At 39.4% G+C, this 25,928-nt stretch overlaps 1 protein-coding gene across 2 annotated transcripts in view; it reads left to right on the forward strand.

Moving 5' to 3' along the window:
• Positions 1–25,928, forward strand: part of GRM3 (glutamate metabotropic receptor 3) — a 222,522-nt gene that overhangs the window by 102,643 nt on the left and 93,951 nt on the right. For both annotated transcript variants that reach the window (XM_059170989.1, XM_059170990.1), the window contains exon 2: positions 23,416–24,027. In XM_059170989.1, coding sequence (XP_059026972.1) covers positions 23,560–24,027 — 468 coding nt within the window. In that variant the 5' untranslated portion in view covers positions 23,416–23,559. The remainder of the gene's footprint in view (positions 1–23,415; positions 24,028–25,928) is intronic.

Below are 25,928 nucleotides of genomic sequence, written 5' to 3' on the forward strand. Positions count from 1 at the left end.
GGTTAGAAGAGTAAGTTGTATCCATGGTTTCCAAATCTGAAGGCTTATAGAAGTCTTTCAACAATATTTTTGGGTATGGCCCCAGATCTTTTTCATCAGAATCCCCCAAAATAGGTCCCAGGATAGCTATTTTCAGAAAAAAAAATCAGCTCTGTAGTGGTTTATAAGTTACCTGATTAAATGATCACTGAAGACCATTTTTATCATATATGTTATATGCCCAGAGTTGGTTTGTCCTCTAAAGAAAGGATATCTTCTCTAAAGAAAAGATATGACTTTTTTTTCCCAAAAAAACTTTAAATGTAAATAAGAAACCATACTCCTTAGTTGTTCTGGTTATCTCTTACTGAGTAACAAGCCACCCCAAAACTGAATGGTTGAAAATTATGTTCATTTTTCTCGTGAATCTGCAATTTACACAGAACTTGGTGGAGACAAATCGTTTCTCCATAAATTATATCTGGGGCAGCTCAAGGCTGGGGGTTGGAATCACATAAAGATTTGTTCACAAATGTCTTGTGGTTGCTACTGGATGTCTGCTGGGACCTCAACTAAGTGCTACCAACTGGAACTCTGCCACATAACCTCTGTCTGTGGCTGCTTCACAGCAAGGTGTCTGGGCTCTAAAGCTGAGGATCCCTAGACAGAGAAAGAATTAGAAGCAAGAAGCCTGATCACTTCTCATAGCCTACCATCAACTAGGTCACACAGCAACTTCTGCCCCATTCTCTTTGTGAGGAAGTCACAAAATCCTGCCTAAGTTCAAGGGGAGGGACAGTAGACCCCAACTCTTGAGGAGAGAGCGGCCCAGTTCTAGAAGAGCGTGGGGGAGCAGAAATATTTCTGCAAGATAAAATCTGCCATCCCAATTGGTAAAACAGAAGATTAGGACGGAGAATTGTGGAGGAGAGTCAGAAAATGGCTGGAGAGGAGCAGTATAGGAGATTATGAAAGAACTTGGAAAGTTGAGATATGCTGAGTAGGAAATTAAGCCGCTGAGGAATTTTGAGTAAAGATTTCTTGGAGCAAAAGATTTGCTGAATTCCACACCAGCAGGAGATATGCATTGTGAATGAAGGTGAGCCTTGTGAAGCACTTTAGGGATGTGTTTTATAGGCCTAGAGAACTCAGTTCTAGTTCTTCTCTGTGACTTCTTACCATCTCTACAACTGTACATTTCAAAAGCAGGACAATGGAAGCACTTTGGGGTATCTATTTTATGCCAGAATATTATTGTATATGAACAACACAAGAACAACTGCAGGCCAGTATTACTCTCCCCACCCTTGACACAGGAGGAGACCTGAGCACAGAAACATTAAACCACTGGACCAAAGTTAAGTAGCTTGTAGTTCACCATGTCATGAATAAAGACCAAGTCTCTCTGCCTACAAAGCAAAGATCTCTCTATGTCATGCTCATGACCACGTCAGGTCACATCAGTGATGGTTCCATCACTTTGAAGATGAAAACGACGTTTCATGCAAAAAGATAAATAATATAGTAGTCCCTCCCTCCATACGTTTTAATGTCAGGTAATGGAAAATGAAAGGAACAGAAAATTTCAAACAAAATTCTTTGCTTTGGGCTTAGAATAAGAACCTTTGAGAGATACTGGAAAGGAAAGAGATTATATCTCATTATCCACTATCTGTAATATGGCCTTTCCCCATCCATACACAGAGACTCAGAAAAATACATTCTCTGAAGAACCCAAAGAAAACCATAATAAAGTGGGGTAAAATTTGTAGAGACTTTAGGGTCCTTCATTATTCCCTATCGAAGAGTGTTCACACCTCGTATTTCTTCTCCCTTGAAGCTGCATATGTTCTTATTTTGAAATTTAATCTGCAACATTGACCCCCACCTCATCCTGTGTCCAGGGACAAATCAGAAGGCTGATAATCTTAGTTTTTAGAACTTCTATAGCAACCGTTTTCTCCTAGGCATCTAGAATGTCCTTTACTGATTGGGAAAAAAGTTTGTAATATTACTCTTGCCAGTAGAATTTATATTCTAATAAGAAACTAGTAAATATAAAGAATAAATCTAGAAATAGGATTGCAGATATAGTGTGGGGCTGGGAACCAGGATTTCCGTAGGCTAAAAGGGAATGGCACCACCTCCTCCAAATTTATCATATATATACCAATGTACTAATATATTTCAAGTCTGACCCAAAATACTTCCATATGTCATTGCTCAAAAAGAGATTTGGCTGAGACAATGATGATAAGATATTCCACAGTAACTTTGTTTTAATAATTACAGAGCACATCCATGAGCAATATCTCACTTAAATTCACAAACATTGAGAGATAGGTGCTATTAGCATTATCTTACAGGTGAAAAAACTGAGACACAAAGAAGAGTTTAAGATCTTAAAGCTACTTGGCAATGTTAGTGCCCCAGTTTATCCCTCTCCCTGTGAGTCTGTGACAAAGAGGCCCTGTTATGGGACTGCACCCCCGTTATGGCCACTGCACTTCCCTGCCTCACCAAAAGCACAACTCACACATACGCACACACACCACTAAAAAGATGTTTGTGGCTTAAAGGGACCCAAGCCCCACGTTAGAATGCTAAAGCTTTTCTTGGAGGAGTGCAGTAGTAGAAAGGCAGTCCCAGAAACTCTTGCCCTCTGTAGCAGCCTCATGTCATATTGCATCCCAGGCATTGTAGGCCCCTGAAAAAAACTGCAGGGGGCTAAGTTGCTAATGTTACCTGTGATGGAGATCATGAAGAACTTCCCACTCCTAGGCCCCACCAAAAGGAAGGAGTATGAGGTTCAGAAGCAGGAGTAGCAAAGCTTCCCCCCACAAACCACTTGCCAGTGGTCCCAACGAGAGAGGAAGTCAGAGAAGCTCCCAACCTCATGTTCCCATTTCTGCACCCCAAGGATGTAGATGAACACTAGCCTCTCAGAAGTGAGGTGTTGCCTCCTACTCTATGTCAACATTCCAATACAGGATCAGCTGAATAAGGAGGTGAATGTGCTCCTAAGGAACTTATAGGAACTCTAGTCTGGTGACCAAAACAAGCACAGAGAGAGATTCTCTACATCACTGAGTATGATACGCATTACAAAAGATACAAGGAGAGCATTCTTGGAAATGCATGGATTGGCAACCCACACAAGCAGAAATGGGCTCTGCTTTATTCCTCATGCACAGGCCCTGAGTCTCCTGGTCAACGGCCCATCTTGGTTCCCTTTGCTGTGGCCAAATCTGGGTGCAATGCCTGTCCTGGCATTTCATGGCCCAGTGAGATAAGTAACTGATTTATGGTGAAAAGGAAGGCCAAGCTCTCTCATTTGCATATTTTACCTTATGGAAATTTCCCTTCCATCTCATAACTCTCCAAGTGCTGGCATTTGGGTCATTTTCTTCTCCAGTTGGCTTTGTTAAACAGCCACAAAATGTCTGGGCGTTTGGCCACAGTAGAGGGGCAGGCAATGCTTGACTGAGATAAAGTGTATTTGACTTGGCAGGTGTGCCCAAAGCCCCTGAAGGCAGTGGGAGGTGTGCTTTATCTAATTATTCACAGCCCTGCTGCTGGGGCAGAATGGTGCATTGGCCCAAGAATAAAAAAAGGCCACTCTTGTTTTAGCCCTGGCCCACCTTGGAGAAGGCAGACCTGGGTTTAGAACATGTCATCCTCCAAACCAGGAAACTTGGACACCAGAAAGTCTGACAAAACAGTCAGGAAGGTGAAAACAATATTAACCAGAAATCTTTCCTAGACATCTGCTGCCATCTTGGATCCAGGGCTTACTGCCACCTCATTCCGTGACCTTGGAGAAGTCACACAGCCTGGCTACGCTTTCAATTCCAGCATGACAGGAATGCCTTCCTACAGAGCTGCCCACGGAGAACTTAGAAAACTAAGAAATTGGACCAGTGGAGTGAAAAGTCTGTGGACAAAATCTCTCTCATCATTACAGTAAAATGGATGTCTACCCAATTTTTGGACACCCATGGCTAGGAGAAATTTTTAAAAGAAGGGCCCCATTCCTAGGGTTTCTGAAAGAAATCTCTAGTTTTACAAAACGAGAGGAACTTCTTTTGTGTCAAGTTGAAGATACAGTATCTACCTGTTTAAACAAGCTGCTGAGGACAAAGACTCCACCTGTCCTACTCACCTCTGTACCTTGAGTGTCTGGCCCTCAAGCACTGAGTAATACCACTTAAATGAAAGAATTATAGAGAGGACCAAATGAGAACTAGATGGGTGTGTCGTCCATACTCAAAGCAAAGTAGGCCCTCAGTAAGTCTTTTCCCTTTACCTTTCCTCTCCTCTCTTTCTTTTCTTCTCTCTTTGCCAACAATACAAAGCTTCTGCCAGGTACACATCAAACATTAAATATTTTTCAATAGTATTGAGTTCCTGAGCACATTTTTCCAATATTTTTTCACTTTGTTCTCTAATCTTTATCTTATGACCTATTCATTTGGGTTCCATCCTTGGCGGGAATGGGGGAAGACAAATGAGAGAATCGTGGGCTGGGCTTACTGTAACCCTACCCTTGGGAAACCCACCAGATATCTGACTAGTCAGAGGGTCAGCCACAGATAGAAAAAAAATATATTTTTGGAATTAGTTCTACAGAAATTTATGCTGGATTGGGAAGAGAGTGAAGTTCAAGAAACAGACTGCTAGAATTCCAGAAATAATTGTCAATATTAAATTGGGGATGGAAAAAAAACAACAACAACAACAAAAAAAGTGTGAGTCAAAGTGTAACTTGGAAATCATTCAGTCCAACCCCTCTGTTCTGTGGATTGGAAAACAAAACCTCAAGAGACTGTCCAAGGCCACAAAGTTTACCAGCAGCCAGCCATGGCCTTCCTCACCTTTGTTTCACCTTCTAGGCCAGGATGAATTTCTCACCTGATGTATTTGCTAACACCAAAATCAGGAACGCTGATTGCCTAGGGCTTCTATTGCTTTCCTCAAAAAGAATATGGGACAAAGATCCAGTGGTACTTTTAGTGATTCTTGCATGAACCAGACCACTTGGAGTCAGCTTCTTTGATTAACAGGATTGACAGACATCACACAACTTTGGGACAAAAATTAGAAAGAGCCAAGTGCCCCATAATGGCTTCCAAATCTAACATCGACTCTGTGCTGATCGTGCGGACAGAGTCTTTGCAAAGACCACTGACACCTTTCAGTGGGAACAACATGCTCAGAGAGGACTTCAGAGTCACAAATTCAGTTCCAGTTCTGGCTCCAATTTCAAGTGATTTAATAATGTGGACAAGACCTCTCACTGCTCTGAGCTTTCAGAGGGGCCAGAAGAGACATTTAATAAGTTCGTTTCCACATAGACGTGTCCATGATTCCATTACACATCCAATTATCCCGAGAAAATTTTAAACAGGTCACCCTTGAGCCAGGCGGGGAAAAGTTAGCTGCCCCACCTGCTTCTCTAAGTTTCAGTACACTCCATAAAACTGTGTCTCCTCCATAAAATGTGGTCTCTGTTACAGCTTCTAAACCCTCCCAAACATGTATCAAATCAGAAATGATAACACCCACTCTAATAACTCAAGGTAACAGGGATTTCAAAGCTATTATTTTAAAAGAAAATCGACAAGAGGTTTATTTTTCTCTATTTCAGGCCTATTTGCTGGAAGCCCATTTTATCTCATAAAAAGGCTTTTCCATGGGCAATCGTGATATTTAATATACTCAGTCTTCTACATAAATCAAAGCCTCTTTTCTCCTTATGGGTGAGTTCTCTGGATGCTCTCATTTGTCCGTATCATTAGGTAAAGAGTTTCAGCTCTGTGGAAGCACAGAGTTCACGTATAATCTCAATACAAGTACACAAAGAGATCAATAAAAACCTCAGGAAGATTGCTGGAATATCTTGGTATCATCAGCTCTGGCTGCCAGCTCAGCTCTACCAGTTTCTTGCCCCTGCGTCCCACCCTGGTCACAACCAAAGTGGTAATGATCTCAAATACCAACACAGTGAGGGGAGCTATCATCCACTGTTTTTATTAATGATTTCTTCAAGATCCTGTCACAGTCCAATACACATGGAGTTGTTCAATGTGGTTGTTCTAAAAGCAGCTAATAGCAGGATGTCATTTGGAGCAGCTCAGGCTCACTTACAAACCCTTGCTCCGTTAATTGTGATTTCACAGCCCACTGAACAGCGTGGCCCAGAGCAAATGCTTGGTTTGTGGCGGGAGCAGTTAGCACTTCACACTCTGGAGCGTGCCCCTCTCCACTGTTGTTTTTCCTGTCGCCCTGTGGTTGTGACTTGTCCTTTTTCAAAAGTTCAGTATAGTGAAGTAGCTGCCAGCCTTTTCTTTTTTTTTATCACCTGGCAGGAGACAGCCTGGGGATACACCTATTATCTTGCTTTTTGCTTTTGTTTTAGCCTTTCCCTTTTTTACCACCATTCTCAGAGCCGCAGCATGTGGCCAATGTGTACTTTTTTCCTACAGCTGGTTGCCATTGATCCCTGGGATTAAACAATAGAATATCTCCTTCTCTGTCTTGGCTCACCCACACCAATATCCTTTCCCCTTTTTAACTAACTGTCCCCTCGGGAAGGGACATGATTTTCTAATAGAAGAAATCTATCAGCAGGAGTTCCAAATCAATTTGGGGAAAAATAACAGGTTTCTATCTATAAGAAGAACATATTTGAAAGAACCTTGCACAATATGTGACATCCACAGATGTTCCCAAATATGCACCACACCCAGCCTAGATTTTATTCAGGGCTGGGGTCATTATCTAAGTTTTAACCACACTTCAGGGGTGCCTGGGTGGCACAGTCAGTTAAGTGACCAACTCTTGGTTTCAGCTCAGGTCATGATCTCAGGGTCATGTGAGGGAGCCTCACATCAGGCTCCCTGTTTAGCACAGTCTGCTTGAGACTCTCTTTCTCTCCCTCTGCCCTTTTCCCCCACATCCCGTGTTCTCTCTCTCTAAAAATAAATATATCTTAATTTAAAAAAAAAAAAAAAAAAAGCCAGACTCAAAAAGAGGGACCTCTTTACATCATAGAACTCAGATTCTTCATAAGAAAATTGAGAAGGGGTCAGGCTTGGTGATTTCTAAAAAACCCTTCCTACTAAAATATTTTATAACCCACTAATACTCAAATTTTAAAAACAAGTACACACATTTCATTGTGATGCAAAGAATAGTGGCCACTTGGAGAAAGGGGCAGTGGAACTAATACGTGAAGAGGTATACTGTATCTCATAGAATTAGGCTGCTGTCGTTGTTTGCTAGTTGCCATAAAATCAGCTCAAAAGAACCCTAATCTAGTCCTTTTGTCTCACCCATGATGAAGACAGTGGCATTGGTCCTGATATCCATATGCCAAGTCTCCACAGCTCTAACACACATTCCAGAAGAGCATAAGAGGGCATATGTTCAAGAATTTGTTTCGGTCAACATGTAAACACCATTTAATGTACTCAGATGCCAACATTCAAGGGATTTCATCTAAAATCTATGCAACATGAGTACTACTATAGAAATCAATTATGTTCATCCTTTGGGCAGTTTTCATTAAAATATATAACTAAAATTTGATATTCTCACTTAAAAAGACCGCTCATTTTCTATTCTTAACTACCACTACAAGTTTTCCACCTAATGAAGAAATAATGTTTTCAAACAAAATCTGCTTTCCCCTGAGTACTCTGTTTTCCTCTGGGTGTCATCATTTGGGTGACATCTGTGTGTCCCACCATAGATCCCACCAAGCAGCAGGCCTCCCATTATGAAATGAGTCACTGGTAGGGTATGGTGAGAGATGCTTGGCTAGTTCAGCATCCATACTACTGGGATCGTTTTGCCCACAATTTCACAGCAATTGCAGTTGAGGGCTTTCAAAATTCCCCAAGATTATTACTCCATCTGTATGCCAAACAGCTAGGTGTAAATGTCTTATGCTAAGCCACAAGTTAAAGAAACATCTGGACGGTGGATGAAGTTGGCTCCAGAGTTGGCTCCAAAGGTGGCCCCAATGGGAAGACTAATAGATGCCAGATGTGTAAACAAATTCATGTCCAAAGGTCCCCTCCGTGGCTAAGATCATTTTCAAGTGTTACGGCCTACAGGAAAGGGTTTCCTGAAATTAAATTGGACCATATATAGACTTGAGACAAGAAACTCTTAGGCCATGGTACTGTAGGAACGTAAGGTTAGCAAATGCACGTGTTCAAGGAAAGTGAAATCCCAAAAAACCACTGCAAGTGATGACCACGTCATGCTCTTCTCATCTGCTTTTCAGAATCCCCTGGGGTGTTAGTACACAATCCTCAAAGCAGGTGATTATAAAAGGAGAGTCAAAGAACTAACGATCAGATAGATCTGTTCCACTCCTGAGTGAGAAGAATCCTGAGCAAGTGGTAGTTAAGTTTGCCCCCAAGCCAGTTTTACTCATCCCCTTACAAAAGAAGATCTAGGAGAAACAAACAAGTATGTATATGTAAATGATGTGTTCAAAAAATACTACTTTTTCCACTCAGGAAGGAAGTATCTAGTGAAAAAACTAGGAGGTCTTGTAAAATGTGACGCAAAGGAGAAAAATATTCATTCATTTAGTTAACAAATAACTTTTTTGCATACCTGCTATGGGTTATCTGGCAATACATTTATCCATCGCAAGGCAGGATGATAGTAACCAGCACAGCTCTGCTGGTAAACACAACTGTACCTATGATAATGGTACAAAGCTCACCAGGTAGCATGGACCACACTTTATGACCAACAGCTCACTTTTGAAATACAGACTATGACCTCACATGTAACACAAATATTCTCTAGAAGAATTCAACCTGGACAAATCAAGTGGTGTCAACTTTACAAGCCCCGTAAGCTAAAACACTGAATTACTTTGTCCAGATTTGGAAAAATAAGCTGAATTAAGAATGCAAAAGAAAAGCACAAAATATTATATTTGTGTTCTCTGGGGGCTAAAGAAAATGGGTCGTAAAAGAGAAAGAAGCAAATGGGTAAACGGATAATGATGCTAAGACTAACTTTAGTGAGACAAGTGATATTTGAATCTGTTCAAGGGGCCACAGGTAAGGCATATAAGTTTAGAGCAGTATCTCAAATAAGCTGGTAGGAGAGAAGATAGGTGTGTGGAATTCAGCACACGAGGGCTACAGTGGGCAGAACCAAACCACAGAGAAGATGGATGCTATCCAAGAGTGGTGGCAGGGAACTGAAAGCCAAGCTTGGAGCCACTGTGATCAAAAGAGCAAGCAGGATAAGAGGAAAGCTTGAGTTCTGAGAAAATAATATGTACCTAAAAGATTAGGATACGAAGAATAATTAAAATTGGCTTTCTATAAAATTGTTTGTGAACTTTTTAAATGAGAGTCCATTGAGAGCAGAAATATGGAGCATTAGGAAGACATGAGAAGCAGATGCCTCCTTACACACTCTCACATAATAACTGATGGTGGGCATTAGTTTCCCAGTTGTCTGAAATAGCACCAGGACCCACAGAGGCAGGATGGACACACTAAAAAATTAACCGTATCTGGAAAGGACAGTAGTATCTGAAGCCCTGGGAACTCTGCCCCAACAGTTTGCCATCCTACCCTGATAGGATAATCTCATCCGATCTGGGTAGTAGAGGCAAACAATTATGGCAATGAGAAGAGGCATCTTTCAGTCTTTACAGGTTTGGCAACCTGGTGTGCTCTGCCAACATTAGTTTAGATGACATTGCACATTTAACTTTTAAAGGCTATCATAGTTCCCAGAAACCATATTTTCTTGAATGTAGCAGGGATGATGTCCCATGAATCCTTACATCCTTAGAACCTACTAGAGAGCCTGACATGTCATAGATTCAATAAGTGATTTTTAAAAAACTATTGAGTTGAATTTCTTAAACACTGGAACATAATAAAGTCCAGGATTAATTCCATTCAGTTTTCAGAACACAGAGAGTAAAAGCAGTGGTTGCCACACCTCAGAATGGGTTCCTCTGATTGGAGCTTATCACCCCTGTTGCCATTCAGCCTGAGTTGCTAATTGCAGATACCACTGTCAGGCTGCAGGTGGCTGGTGTAACAGCCGATGGCACACTGAGTCCTGATTTCTTCTGACACAGAGGAAGGAGAACACAGTGCCTAGCTTCTAGTCATAACAAGAAGGAGCTCTCTGCATGGCCAGCACTCACTCACTAAGAGGGAAGACCCCTCCGTGCACACCAGCATCTCTCCCCAGGCAGTAAGGGATTTTCTTGTGAGGCTGAGCATCATCAATAAGCCCACAGTTGCAAGTTTATGTCATTACCCTGCAGCCAATTTGTCATACAAAACCATTTTTTAAAAAATATAGTTACTCTAGGCATGTTTCACTTTAGCCTTGCTTTTTCATTTTAAATTTTCACTGAAGTGTAATATACAGACAGAAACATGCATCCACCATATAAATGCAACTTGATGAATTTTCACACACAGCACCCCCCATGAAACAAGAGCCTGGATCAATAAACAGGAAGTTACCAGCACTCTTTGAGAAGGGCTCTTGCGCTTCCTTCCAAGCACTAACTTCCCAGATCCCCAAATCCATCCTGACTTGCAACACCAGAGTTACTTTTGCTTGGTTTTGGCTTTTATACAAGCAGATTGAACCAGGCACGCACCTTTGTGTCTCACGCTACCCTTTCCCTGCCTGGGGAAACGGGCCTTTGTGTAATAGCAGAGTGCCATAACTCGATGCTAGTTACTTGGTTGTAACACAAGGAAAGGAAGGCCTGCGCTGAGGCTGTGTTAGAAGAGGGTTTTGTGTTCTACTTGGTCTTTTGTAAAATACAGATAAAGTCAGAGCCAGTTTAAAAGTTCAAGCTCTATAGGAGATATGTTAGTCCTCCTGGTTGAAAATCTCTAGGCCTCCAGTTACGGCTTTGTGTTAGCAGTCCCCACATTTAGCTGTTTAGTGAGACAGAGGGGTCAGTTCTCCCTGAAAAGCATGCAAGGACCAGAGAAGAGGGCACAAGGCAGTCTGGACTTGTCGGCATAGGCATGAGCAGTTGCCATCGAATTTAAAGACTAATAAGCATTATGGCCACGACAGCCCAGACCATTTGTGGGCAGAATCATAAACATTCTGCTCTCAATATACAAGTCAATGAATGTCCTAGTCCAGTCGGATTCAGAACAAGAGGTGTCCAGCCCTCCCTCCATAAAACTCAGTCTAAAAGGAAAAGATCAAGTGAGCATCAAGGGACGAAAACGTGTTTTTCAGGAGAAAGGGAATAAATCAATTCGCTATGAGCACCTTGCTCCTTTTTCTTAAATGATCACTTCCCCTCTTCTCCTGGCAATTTAGGGTCTCTAGCACCCCAAAACATCAAGCAATCCAGAATTTACTAGACATCAAGGAGCTATTAGGTCCCACCTGACATCATTCAGCCAGCTAGGGATTCTCCCAAGATCACTCCTAAACATCAGCCAAGCAAAAGTCAGCGTAACAGAGGATGACCATGAAGTGGTTCTGGTCACTAACTGAGGAAATAGAGACTGGACAATTAACATGATCCAGTCCTGACACAACACTGACTTTGGACTCTAGTTGGTTACCTAGAGAGTCCAGAATACTCCCAACTGCACTGGAACCAATGGCAAATTATCCTCACTCCCATAAATTTTAATAGTAGCTAACAGTTATTGAGTTAATGTTTTGTATTATTTCATTTAATCCTATAAACAAGCCCATGAGTTAGGTACCACCATTGTCTCCATTTGACACATATGTAAAACGAGGAACAGGAAGATAGTCATATGCCAACATTATACATTCAAAAATGTGTTTGACTATAAAGCCCACATTGTAAAATCGTGGCTTTCAACCTTTTTTTGGCCACGAGCCAGTAAGAAATTATTTTACACTGTAACCCAAGACATACACTCATACACACTAAAAAAAGTTTTAGAATACTCAGCCTTACTCCATGCCTTGGATCAGTGTTTTGGAATTTTCTATTCTATTTTAAATTCTTCTATTTCCTTTTAAAATGCTCATTTCAAGTCACTAATTCATTTCATGACACATGAATAGCTTGCGATCCGCAGGCAGAAACCTTGATTGAAGAAGGCATTATGGGATATTGCTTTCCCAGGCTTTTCCTATTTAATTCGCTAGGAACAGAATTTAAGACCATATTGTTAAATATACCACCAATGGCATGCTGGTAAATGTTTAAGTACCTGATCTGTAGGATCTGTGAGGAGAAACTGATTGTTAATGTTTGCTGATTTCTGCAGTGTAAATACTCCCCTCATGCTAATTTGAAGCTACCAATGTGGTATTACTGACACACAGAATTCAGAAGAAATATGTATACGTGGCCCTTGAGAGCTCACACCATCTGACTAAAGCCCACCAATTAATTTTCTCTAAAATGTTTCAACACAGAAGAACTGGGAAATGTCCTTTAAAGTCACATCAATGACAGAGAACTCCAAAACACTGGAGATAACTTGTCAATGGCATTTCATTGCCTGGCATCGAATTGTCTATTTGATGAGGGAAGCATTATTTTAAGCCCAAAATTTCACAGTGGCTGATATATACAAGTTGTTTCTATTTGAGTATGGAGTTCTTAAGTGCTATAACTTGAAGAAAACCAAGTAGGCCCTCATACTACACTACAGGTACACTTAGGTATCTAAAATTCCGTGACTTAAAACATTTCCCTTTTCCTTTAGCCAATGTTTTGGCACACTGAAAATTTGAACATTCCTAAATGGTTAACAAACTAACTTGCATTGGTGTGCTGAAAACTGACAGCTTAATATATTAGATGATTTCACTTATCATAAGTAAGTTTTGAGTAAATGGGAATCCTGATAAAAGTGTGAAAGAAGGGATGACTATAGTAGTTGCATTTCTATAAAAACTCATTCACAGATGGGGTAACACAACAGGAATCATCGCGAAGCCTGGGTCCATCTGAGATTCTGGACAGAATCGGGCATTTATGGAAGGACATACCTGGGTAGGAGGAAAATTGCAGGATTAAATAAAATAATCTATGTAAAACATTAATCACATTTTCTGGCAGAAGGTAGGTGCTCAATATATTTTAGTATATCTTTAATGGAAAGGGAATAGGATAAGCTAGGTCCTATTCAGGAATCTTTTAGTGACAAGTGACAAAACAGATTTCAAATTGACTTAAGCAGAAAGAGGAATTTCCTCTCTCACAGACTGGTAAATCTTAGCTGGATTAAATAGCACAGATAATATTTTCAGGTTTCACTGTTTCTCTGTCTTTTGACTTTGCACCTCAGACTCTTGACTCATGGTGGTAAGATGGTTGCCAATAGCTCTGGGCTAGATCTATTTCTCTAAGTCACTCTAACAGAAAGAGGATGCTTTTCTCCTGATGGTTCTAAAAAGTTCTCAGATTAACCCTGGATGGCAATGATTTGGTGGTCACAGACTCATCCCAGAATCAACTGCTGTGTCCAGGGACACATAGCACATTCTGGTTCATCATCTGTATCACAAGTTACCTATCAAGCCAGAAAAGGATTAACCCTACCTTATGAACATATGTGTTGGTTCCCCAAGAAAAATTGTGGTACATTCTGGAATAAAATTAGAAATGGGTGCTAATCAGTCAAACTATAAGGTAAAATCCAGTTATGTTCTGGTTAGTGAGAATTTTGCTTAAAACTGAAACTTTCCCCAAATTTCCGAACATTTTATTCAGCAAGTCAATTCAGGAATGATATTCAAAATGTTTAACAACTAGCACCATGTAGTGAAAATGGACAGCAATCATACTGTTGGCACTGGAACCTAAGATCCCCCTGTGCCAGAATTTAACATTTTTGTTCCTAGGTCATGGGAAATTGGGAAAGGTGATAGAGATATGCCAGAGGAGGAACCAGAACAACCAGGAAAGTGGAGGAATATTCAGAGGACTTAGATTTATTGTTCCCAACCAGTTGGAAGTATTTTAATATTTTAACAACTAGCACAGCTGTGCCAGTGTATACCAGTTGGGTTTCACCCTTCAGTGAATCTATTAGCAGTTATAGCATAAAAAAAAATATGTTACTGGCTATTACCTATCTTACTTTCAGAAGCATGGCTTTTGAATTATGAGATTGCTCTTTTAGCAGGACTCTAGAAGGTATGAAAAGTATTTAGCTAAGATCCTGTTAGTTTTTGGCTAATAGGATCTAGGATAAATGCACACAAATATAGGATAAATGCACACAAATACTAAGAGAGATAAAATCTAACTATAATAGACAAAATGGTAATGGAACCTATATTTTTTAACCATTTTTTATTTGTGACAAATACAGCTTTCATGAAATTCGAACACTACCTAGTAACTAGACTTAAAGGATATTCTTCTCCATTAACCCATACCTTTACTATTTCGGGTGCTCTTCATTCCTTTCTACATTTGAATTTCCATCTGGTGTCATCTCCTTTTTGAAGAATTTCTTTAACATTTCTCATATTTTAAGTCTGCTGGCAATGAAATCTCTCACTTTTAGTTGCCTAAAAAATCTGTATTCACCTTCCTTCTTGAAGTGAATTTTAACTGGAAATAGAACTTAGGGATGCTTGGCCAGTTTGCCCCCAACCCAGAACTTTAAAGATGTCATCCCACTGGGTTATGGCCACCAGTGATTTTGAGGAAAAGTGAGCCCTCATCCGTATTGTTACCCTGCACATATGTGTTATTTTTACTCTGTTTTCCAAGTTTTCCCTTTATTGGCTATGATTTGTCTAGAAAATTGGCTATGATTTGTCTAGAATATAGTATAGTTCTATTTGTATTTATCCTGTGTGGGGTTTGCTGAGTTCCTTGGTTTTGTAAATTCAAATTGCATATGTATTAGACCACTTAACATGCTTTGGGCAATTTTTTTCAATGTCTCTCTCTCTGGTCAGATTGGATAATTTCTTTTAATCTGTCTTCAAGTTTTGTTGTTGTTGTTTTTGTTTGTTTGTTTTGGTTATTTTTTTTCCATCTCCAATTTGTTGTGCCCCCCTCACACACATTTTACACTTAAATATTATACTTTCGAGTTCTAGTATTTGTGGGTTTTTTTTTAAACTTTCCATTCTCTCATGAAATTTCTCATCTATTCATTCATATATTTAAATCTTTGAACATATTTTTTAATAGTCTACTTAATGTTTTTGTCTGCTAATTTCAAAATATGAATCATTTCAGGGCCTATTTCTTTCTTTTTTTTTTTTTTAAGATTGTACTTATTTATTTGACAGAGAGAGAGATCACAAGTAGATAGAAGCAGGCAGGGGGGGATGGGAAGCAGAAAGCCCATTGTGGGGCTCAATCCCAGGACCCTGAGATCATGACCCGAGCTGAAGGCAGAGGCTTAACCCACTGAGCCACCCAGGCACCCCTCAGGGCCTATTTCTATTGAATACTTTCTCTCTGTACTCTGGGTCACATTTTCCTATTTTCTTATATATCAAACAATCTTTGATTATATGCTGGTTACTGTGGAATTATACTGAAGGCAGTCTAAATTATATCACTTCCTTTAAGAGTTTCAAATTTTGGCTTAGCAGGCAATTAAGTAACTGGTGGATAATTTTAGTTTTAGTTTTTTTAGAGTTAGTTTTAGTCTCATTAGGGTGGGTCTATTTTAGATGTCATCCTATAAGATACCCTTCATTCCTGAGCTTGGATCTTACTTATACAGGGTAGACTTTCTGGGAATTTAATTGGAAGTACAATAAGGCCTGGTATGGTCTCTCCACTGGAGCTGGGTTAGAACTTCATTAATTTTCTGATATGCATGACCTCTGATATTGACATGTATCTCTCAAACGTCTTGTAGGCAGGTGATCGCTGCCAGGACTCACTGAATCTCACTCTATATATAACACGACCAGCTATGTAACACATTGTCCTTATGCTCACCATCTCTATGCAGCATTCTACCCTACAAACTGCAACCACTTCAGAAGCCAATAGCTCTAATCTCTGCCTCTTGAGTTCAACAATACTGTCACTGGCCCAGGGCAGAAAGGCGCTCCCATGTAGAATGTTGGGAAATTCATAGAGTAATCATGGAGTTCCCCTCCTGTGTTTCATTCTCTCAAGGGTCATAGTTTGCCTTATATGTTTTGTCCAGTTTTACAGCTATCTTTCAGCTGGAAGGCAGATTCAATACTAACTACTATGATTGGCCAGAAGCAGAAGCCTGCTACAGATATTCTAACAACTTCTTTGGCACTAAGCAAGGATGGTGGTGTTTCAAACATTTTACCATTTCCCTATGGGTATGATATTTTGGGGGAAACAGGATGATGTGTTGATATGTGTTCTCTTTTGTAAGACTTTATCGGGCAATAATGATTTTTTTTTAAACTTCCTTAGGTCCTAATTCTATATTTACTTCTACTACTGTGAATAGCTTGCATTATAAATTTCTCCCCCCCACACCTCAGCAATAGATAATGTCATTCTTTCTCACAGGAAGCAGTAAAAGTTAGTTCATTGTGCAAAATAATTCAATATTATTCAAGAGAAAGGACTATACATACCCAGAACATTATAAATAACAGCCAAGCCAATTGATAGATCACATGACCAAAAGGTAAAAATGTTCTCGTATGAAAAATATTTCTTCATTTCTTCTCCTTTACCATTTTGTCCATAGCTAGAGGGAAAGCTTTTGACAAACCCAGTTTCTGTACTCGCTGTTCATGCTGACAAACCTGTAACTTCTATTAGACTTGGCAGCTTCTAAGAGGAAAAGGACAAAGGTGGACTGCAGAGAATCTGGGGAGGCTCTGATTCTAAGGCTTTGTAAGGAGGTTAGGAAACTTAAGGATGAAAAATCAGCTGACATGGCAACACACACACACACACATGCAGGAAAATACTGTGCAGTTTGGTGTTTAGAACAGTAAAGATTTACTTCGATGGAACGTGAATAAATCTTTCATATACTCTATATTGAATGAATCAAGTTAATATTATTGACTATTACCCTAAGGACTAAAGTTTAGCACAACTGTAAACCTGTTTGCCTACCTCATAAAAACACTTTTTTTTTTTTTTTTTTTTTGAGAGGATAGAGGAAATAGTATATGTGATTTTTTGCAGGGGGCAGAGGCAGAGGATTAAAGTTCAAATTGTGAATTGGGCATTTCTCCTCTTGGCATCATTATCTCTTTCGGGCTCCATCATCCCAACTGGCAGCACCTCTCTCCTCCAGAGAGCCACCTAGAGTTTGCGGGTTTCTTCTGCCTTTACTGTGACTAAGATGGGATCAGAGGAAAGAGTGTGGTCAATTCATTTCTTGACCTATGTTTTTCTTTATGTGATATTTTATATAGATTCTGGTATTTCAAACTTCCTCAAACTAAAAAAAGTTGAGAGAAAGCAAAACTTTCCTCCATAACCTCAAATCTAAATACATTGGCCTGGCCTCCAGTCTCTTGCCTTTTCATTCATGCATCATGGAATCCGACCTGTAGGCCCTGTGTTGTTTTTCATTCTTCTTTCTTCACACCCCTGTATGTCCTAACTTTTCTAATTTCTCCAAGTGCTCTCAACTTTTCTAGTTTTACTTTATATCTTTTCCTTTAAAAATTCAGCAATTCAAAGTCAAAAGAAGATTGAAAGCTATTCCAGTCAAGTTTCTCTAAGCACCATATTTGAATCTTGACCTATTATAAGGTCACTTTGGGGGGAAAAAAAGAAGAAGAAGAAGAAGAAGAAGAAGAAGAAAAATGGTCTTTTCCATTATCTTCTTCATTCTCTGCAGGGAATTTCCTAATTATTTTTCCAATCCTCTGACCAATCTCTCAAAAAATTACATGCTATTTGGAATTTATCATCTAACCAGTATGAGAAAACTATACATGTGAGGCACTGTGGGAAGTAGAGAAATGTCTAAGGCACTGTCCTTGATATTCGATAGCTTACAATCTAATGAGGAAGAAAGAAAGAACAATTTCCAATTACTAAATTTCAATTTAATAAATGAACAAATAAATATAAAACAAAATATGATCATGATAATAAACACAGCACAAACTATATGGGAATTCAGCAAGTAGAATTAAACCACTTTATAGTTGGGAGTAATTTAAACTAGAAGTTTTAAGCTAGATTTGCTAAAAATAATTGGATTTTAAATAGTCAGCTATTCATTACAATTTCTTAAATGTTTCTGGTGGAAAAAATACTTCTGTCACCTAGTAAGAGTAAAGGAATTAGAACTGTACCTGATAACATCCAGCTCTTAAAAATGTCAGTAAACTACAGGCTCTGTTTAAAAATGGCAGTTCAAGGACAAAGGCCATGTCTTTTATTGCCTGGAATTATGGCAGCTGAAAATTTTATAAACAAATGTGCAACCAAATTTCATACAATATCACTAACCCTAAATTTTTTCCAGATAACACTCAAAGCCCTTCAGCAACTTAAGGGTTTCTTTTTAGGAAAGAGTGGGCATGGGGAATGGCCTTCTTATCTCCCCTGAATAACTACTTACTGAGTCAAACTGGATTTCATTTTCAACACTGTGTCCCTGGGCAAAGTCAAGGGAGGAAGGAAAATACATATTAGCATATGCGGAGTATACAAATGCTTCTTGCCCATGTATTCCAGGGGTTATATTCACAGCAAACCTCTGAGATTCAATTAATGCACCGATTAATAAAACATTGGTGAGCAGGCTGCCTACAGAAAGGGCTACACATGCTTGTTTATAGTTGACACATCACTCATCATCCCTGAACGGAGAACTTTGACTGCAGAACTGCTGTTCTCCAGCTGCATATGAATGTGGCTACAGTAGGGAGCCTGTTTATCTGGGGAATGTGCTGCTGGCTGATTTATAATGAAAGGAACCTGAAAGGTTGGTGCCCTTTCCCACAATCCGATAAGCTGTTACTCAGAGATAAACAGTTGTATTAAATTAAGCATGTTTGTCTATTTTTCCATGTTAAATTTTAATTTCCTGTTCTTTTAGCTCTTAGGGCTTCATTTTAAATAATGTTAAGTGTTTTTAAATTATTCACGGCCCTACGGTCTTAATCATTTTAAATTTTGCTTTAAGGAAAAGGTAAATAAGAAAATATTAAGACTGTGTATTTAAACATTACTCTAATTGATTTTTAATTTGTAATTCTCTGAGACTACATTAAATGTTACTCAAAGATGCCTTGTTAGAGGGTTTAAAGGAAAAATATTTTACATAATATTGTCAGTCAACTTGTTTTTAAGATCTGTAGATCTAATTTTTAAATGTATGTATTAATATATAACGGATTGCTTTTTGACTCAGGCACTTATTGACAATTACCATGGGGAGCTTATTTTTAAGGTTTTCACAAATGACAGCGATAGTTGGTAGAAACAGAGATGGGTAGATTTCCATCACTTTCTACATCAAAATACCTAAGCTTTTAGAATGTCATTTGATAGAAGAGATAACGTCCATTTGTTTGCAATTAAAATTTATATTCTGCAAAGCCAGCTGATGGCCTAGCACACACATAGTAGGTGTTCAATAAATATTTGATGAGCATCTCTGATGCTTTGAAATAGGATAATATGCATGTTCCTAATTTAGCATTCTCCTGACTAAAGCTTTCAGTTAAGTAAATGTAGGTCAATCTGAGGCCACATCTCTCCCAGCTTCACAGGAATCCACCCCAGCAGCAACTGCCAAATACAAAGGCAGCATTCCATTCCAGCATCTTTACAGAATAATTCCTTTCGTTCTACCTGTTAGTGATCCTACCATCAAAGAGCATAATAGGATAAGAGCCCTTGAGATGATTAGGGAGGTGATGAAATAAAATAACCCCTTTCTCTACTTTAGTTCTCTTTTACTGTGCCACAAATAAATAGTAAACAGTCATCTGCAGGCATAATAGCCATGGATGTCTCTATTCCTTCAAGAAATGCTTGTTGAATACCTTCTGGATTGCAGGCAAACACTATGCCAGGCCCTGGATATACAGTGATAAATAAAAAAGAACCCCTACCTGTACAACAGATAGACTGCTCTGTATTAGGACTTTCAGTGGAATGTGATGTTCCCTTTCTAAGTCTACTTTAGCGAAGAGCATTTTCTTTCTTTTTTTTTTTTTAAGATTTTATTTATTTATTTGACAGACGGAGATCACAAGTAGGCAGAGAGGCAGGCAGAGAGAGAGGAGGAAGCAGGCTCCCTGCTGACCTGCTGAGCAGATAGCCCGTCCGTCCTGGGGCTCGATCCCAGGACCCTGGGATCATGACCTGAACTGAAGGCAGAGGCTTTAACCCACTGAGCCACCCAGGCGCCCCACGAAGAGCATTTTCTTAAGAGAAAATTAAGTTTTCCATAAACTATAACATCATCTTTATTATTTGAGCAAACTTCCTTCCGATGCAAAATACATCTTCATTTTTTTTCAGAGTCACATGGTAAGATTGTGTTGATGACCTTCTTTTAATTAGCTATTCTCTTTTATTAGATCCATTAAAAACAATTATTTTATAAAGCAATTTCTGCTGCTTTACCATTAACGATAATGATCACAGTGTCTTTGCCTTTCATGGCAGTTTTACTTCAAAGGGAACTGCACGTAAAGATCAAAGACTAGAAATTGATATGAGACGTTAAAAAAAAAGAAAAAAGAAAAAACGTACCACAGTATCAACTTTTTTTTAAAAAAAATTGTTATTATTAGACTTTCTGGTGCCCTGTAGCAGCTCTCCCAGACAGGCTCTGGGCTAACACTGAGCGTTCCAGTGGCTGCTGTTGTCACTGCTGAGGCTCACACCTAAATAAACAAAATAAACCCAGATGACTCCTAAGTCTCAAGAAAACAACCCATCACTTACTCCACGTGAAAGGAACAGAAAGCATGTGGAAAGCCAGGCTTTAAAGAGCACTGCTAACGTGAGAAGGAAGAAATGTCAAAAATGTTGAAGTACGCACTAGACTAATTCCTGTCTCTATTTTTTTCTTTGTTGAGATTTGATTTTTTTCTTCATATCTTAAAAATCCTCAATGTTGTGCTATTTTATTTATTCCCAATGAGCAGACAAGGAAACAAGTAAGAATTATAATAGCAACAGCAAACATTTCTGGAACTAGCTAGAGTAGGAATAGAAAACAGGGAGTAAACAATTTGGGGAAAGAAGATAGCAAAAAATTTCTTGGCTTTTCCTGGTGGTGACTATTGAGTTTTAAATGATAAGCCGGTTTTCGCCAGACAAATGGCTGTAGAAGGGCATTTGCAGCAAAGGGAGAAACAAGAAGAACCAAGGAGCCATCAACATCCAAGATGCCCTCTCAGATAAACATGGTTTGGTAACAGCTGGAGCATAAGATGTGAAGGCAGAGGTGGAATGGAACTGACAGGCCTGGTGAGCAGTGAGACTTGAGAGCCAGACAGGGACAAGATCATAGAGCATAAAGAAGTCAATTCTTCAACCTAGAGGCAAAAGGAAGTCAGTACAGGTTGACAGGAGATGGGCCATTCTGAACAGCAATTAAAATTATGCATTATTCAAGTACCTCCTCTAGTGGGACCCCATTCAGATGATTAACATTTGCTAACCTATCTGACAGCACACAGGTGGTGTGGCTTTCAGACATCCTAAGTTGAGATGTAGCCAGGAGAGTCTCCTCCTTCATAAGACCCCATATAATCATGCACAAAAGCAGGAGAGCAGACAGGCACACCAAATTACACACAGGGACAGGCACCTATATCGGGTCAGGAGAATGCTCCAGGACTCTCTGCTATCACTTCTCTCACCCAATTCTAAAAATATTAAGCTTGCGTCATCTGGGGAGAATGGCAGTGAACAGGCACAGTAAGGGCACTGGCCAGTGTTTGCTCTAGTCCTAGGGAGCTGGGTGGCAAGGAGTACAATAGTGGGTCCACTGGTTTGTGTGCATGCAATTGGGCTACTCCACATCAGGATTCTGGAAAGCTCTCTGGGGTACCCCTATTCATCAAAAACATGATCTTCATAGCAGAGCTTTGTCTGTTTCCTTGAACGTGCATATGTTCTAGCCTTTTTGTAAAAAGAAGCTTGATTTATGGAACTGTCCTAAATGACAACCTACTGTGCAAACCCCCATACTAGTAACCAGTATACTCCTCTAACTCTGAAAGCCACATCGGGAGTTACCTGCGACTGGTTGGAGAAGGCAGCAATCAGCAATTGGACTTTACTCAGCATCTGTAGTCCAGGTTACACAATAATAAATTTTGAAAAGTTTGTACTTGAGGAAGGTTATCTTTTCCTAACTCACAAAAATGTGCTTATTGGGCCTGCAGGAATCTACTGCTATGGTCCTGTTAGTGATAATAAGAGCCTGCACAGTGGAGTTATAAATAAGGAGATGGCTTTGAGAGATGTTCAAAGGTAGATTTTACAGGACTTAGTGGCTAATTAAGTGTGGGGAGGAGTTAAGCGGGAAGGGCTCCAGCTTGCAAGGTTTCTGGCTTGAGAACCTGGATACAGAGAAGATCCCTTCACAGAAATAAGGGAGAAGTTTTGACCTAGAGACTTCGACATGTCCAAAGGATGTATGGGCAGAGCTATTTAGGAGGCAGCTAACCTAAGAGTCATTTCAGTGACAGTTGAAACCATGAAACTTGATGACTTACAGGACCATTCCTGTGGAGAGGAGGGCTTCAACAATGGAATCTGAGATGTAAAAGCAAGAGAACAGAAACCTAGGAAGTTGCAACAGACAGAAAGGAGTCAGAATTTCAATTAAGGTCAAGTAAAATGAGGACTACAATGGGGTCAGTAGATTTGGAAACTAGTAGATCAATAGTAGCTTTTTCCAGAGGTGGTGGTGGTGGTGGTGGTGGTGTTTTTGGAGAGAAGCAATGAAGACAGAATCTTGACTGCAGTGGGCTGAAAGAACCTGGAATGAAGGAAGGGCAGAAATGTGGTGGCACAGTTCCCACTGTGTTTTGTTGCATTTCCAAATGGTAAGAAAAGAGTGAAAAAAAGGGGTGGGATATAAATGGAACTGAAAGAGAAGGGATCAAGATTCATATCCAAGTTACTGCCCTACCAATAGCAAAGTCAATGACTGAGTAGATTGGGTACTGAACTTGGCATTTGGAAAACCGGAATCTAAACACTACCTCCATTCTAGGTACACTTTGTCAAGTCACTTTACCTCTTTAGTCCTTGGGATCCCTTTCTGGGAGATGGAAGCACTGAACTCTATGTCATCACATGTTGTAAGGACTGGGTGAGGGTATCTATGGGAGAGTGCCTGGCGCAGGTGTGGTGCAGTGGTGCAGTATGTGTTTGCTAAATGCTAACTTGAGTCACGATCCCTTTAAAGGTCTGATTGGGGGCCATCCATGTAATCACTGTTGTTTTCTTTACTATTTTTATTCATATAATTTTTATCTCCTTAGGAATTTGGTGACAGGCTCTGTTAGTCTGTTCCTCCCTTGTTTGAAGGACAGGCCAAAGATCCAGTTTGGAAATGAGAGAGGAGGACTAGCGGGCAACATTGGCTTCATCCATTGATATCTCCCAGAGGTACAGAAACAGGACTCATGAAGATGTTCACGAGACTCCAAGTTCTTACGTTAGCTTTGTTTTCAAAGGGATTTTTACTCTCTTTAGGAGATCATAATTTTCTGAGGAGAGAGATTAAAATAGAAGGTGACCTTGTTTTAGGGGGCCTGTTTCCTATTAATGAAAAAGGCACTGGAACTGAAGAATGTGGGCGAATCAATGAAGACCGAGGAATTCAACGCCTGGAAGCCATGTTGTTTGCTATTGATGAAATCAACAAAGACAATTACTTGCTGCCAGGAGTGAAGTTGGGTGTACACATTTTGGATACATGTTCACGGGATACCTATGCATTAGAGCAATCGCTGGAATTCGTCAGGGCATCTTTGACTAAAGTGGATGAAGCTGAGTATATGTGTCCTGATGGATCCTACGCCATTCAAGAAAATATCCCTCTGCTCATTGCAGGGGTCATTGGCGGCTCATACAGCAGTGTTTCCATACAGGTAAGATAGGCCAGTGCTGTTGCTAAAATGCTATGTCTCTTTGGTTTTATGTCCCAGGGAAAAATAAAGAACATAATGAAATCTATGATTTCATTAATGGATAATATTAACAATGTAACTGATGACTTCTTTGGGTATTTTATAAGACAGGTGTGCAGAAGGAACATTTCTCTAGCAATGAAAATTGTTTAGAATTGTATCAGGTAGCTACTATAGCATAGCAAACTACTCCAAAATTGAATGACTTAAAACAACAATTATTTATTATTATAGTTTGTAATTCTGAAGATCAACTGGAATGAGTTGATTGAGGTAGGGTTCAGCTATGGGTGGCTATACTCTAGGTTGTCCCTTACCCTCCACCTCGAATCAGTGTGCTAGCCCAAACGAGTTCTTCTCAGGGACATGGCAGAAGTGCAAGGGAATGCAAACTTCACTGCACATTCCCCTTCTAGGCCCCTGGTTGTGTCATATCTGCTAGCAGCCCATTATTAGCCAAAGCAACAGACAGGGCTCAGAAGTCAAGAAGCAGAGAAATGTGTCCTGCCCACAGCACAAGTGCTGCAAAGTTATATCACCAAAGGACATATGAATAAGGTGGTGTGGTGATTTGAATCCATCGATACAATCTGTCACAAGAAGAAATAATATCTAAACTCTATTTTTTTATATTAGTTTTTACTAAGGCATTATTTTGTTCAGAGATAAATCGTCAACAATTTCTCATGGTATAAATCTGAAAATGTACACAGAAAAGCCACAAATGACTACCATAAAGAAAAAAAGGGAACAATTCAGCATGCAACTTAAATTAGAGAGAAAGCTGCTAACCGGCTCTCTTACTTTTGTTGGGAAAAGAGGAACATATTATTCAAACTCTAGCAATGCTCACTTTTAGGGTCACAAAACTTTAGAGATAGAAAACAATTAAGAAATTGTCTAACTCAAATTTGACACTTTCCCAAGCCCCAGAAAGACTGGTTTCATGAAAACACCCATTGGTAGGTAACTCAAAAACTAGAATTCGCATCTTGCGTACTTTTGTGCTCTTTCAACTGTCCCATGTGATTCCTGTATGTTAGTTGCAGTTCAATATTTTGTGTCACAGTAATAAAAATCCAAGATTCTAAGTCATGTACTTTGTGTCCTACCAAATTACTATAATCAAAGTCATAAGAACTAAAGGAAGTCAGATTACATTCATGTCTTTATATGTCACAAACCACTGAAATTGGCTCTATTTGCATTGGAATAACCTTATTTCTATCTCACAGATTCCCTGCATTTAAAATTCTGTGCTGTTCTAAATGAGGTACTTCAAATCTCTTTCCTTCTTCAGAACACACCCTCATATTATGAGTAATTAGGATAATTGGTTTTTCATAAACACCCTTTGACTTCATTAGGTGGATAGAAAATATTACACATCTCAAAGCATATTATGTTAATTTTGCCACTATTTCTAAACTTGGATCAGAAGAGATGGGATTTGCTATTTGAGAAGAGAGAATTAAAAATATATATCTATCATCTTTCAATAATAACTTCACCAAATGAGTGTCAATCGTTTTATAAATTTTATGTTATACTCAATATTAGCACTGGTAAGAAATTACATATATGCTCTTCTGACCTTAGTTTCTCCCAGTGCAGTAAATAACATTCTACAGCAGATGTGTAAATAACTATTTATCCAAAGTAATTAACAAACTATGCCAGGCACATAGATTTTTTAAAATCTAATATTATTCATTTACTACCTATGTACTCCTCAAAAAAAGGGCAGATTGTTTTAGAAAAAAAAAAAAATCTGGGCTATTAAAATCCTGTACAAGTTCACAATGGAAGAAGCCACTTCTTAATCATCAAAGGACCTTACTATTTCATTCATCTGGTCAATA

The sequence above is a fragment of the Mustela lutreola genome, chromosome 4 (assembly GCF_030435805.1).
Source record: "Mustela lutreola isolate mMusLut2 chromosome 4, mMusLut2.pri, whole genome shotgun sequence".
In the NCBI taxonomy this organism is placed as follows: Eukaryota; Metazoa; Chordata; class Mammalia; order Carnivora; family Mustelidae; genus Mustela; species Mustela lutreola.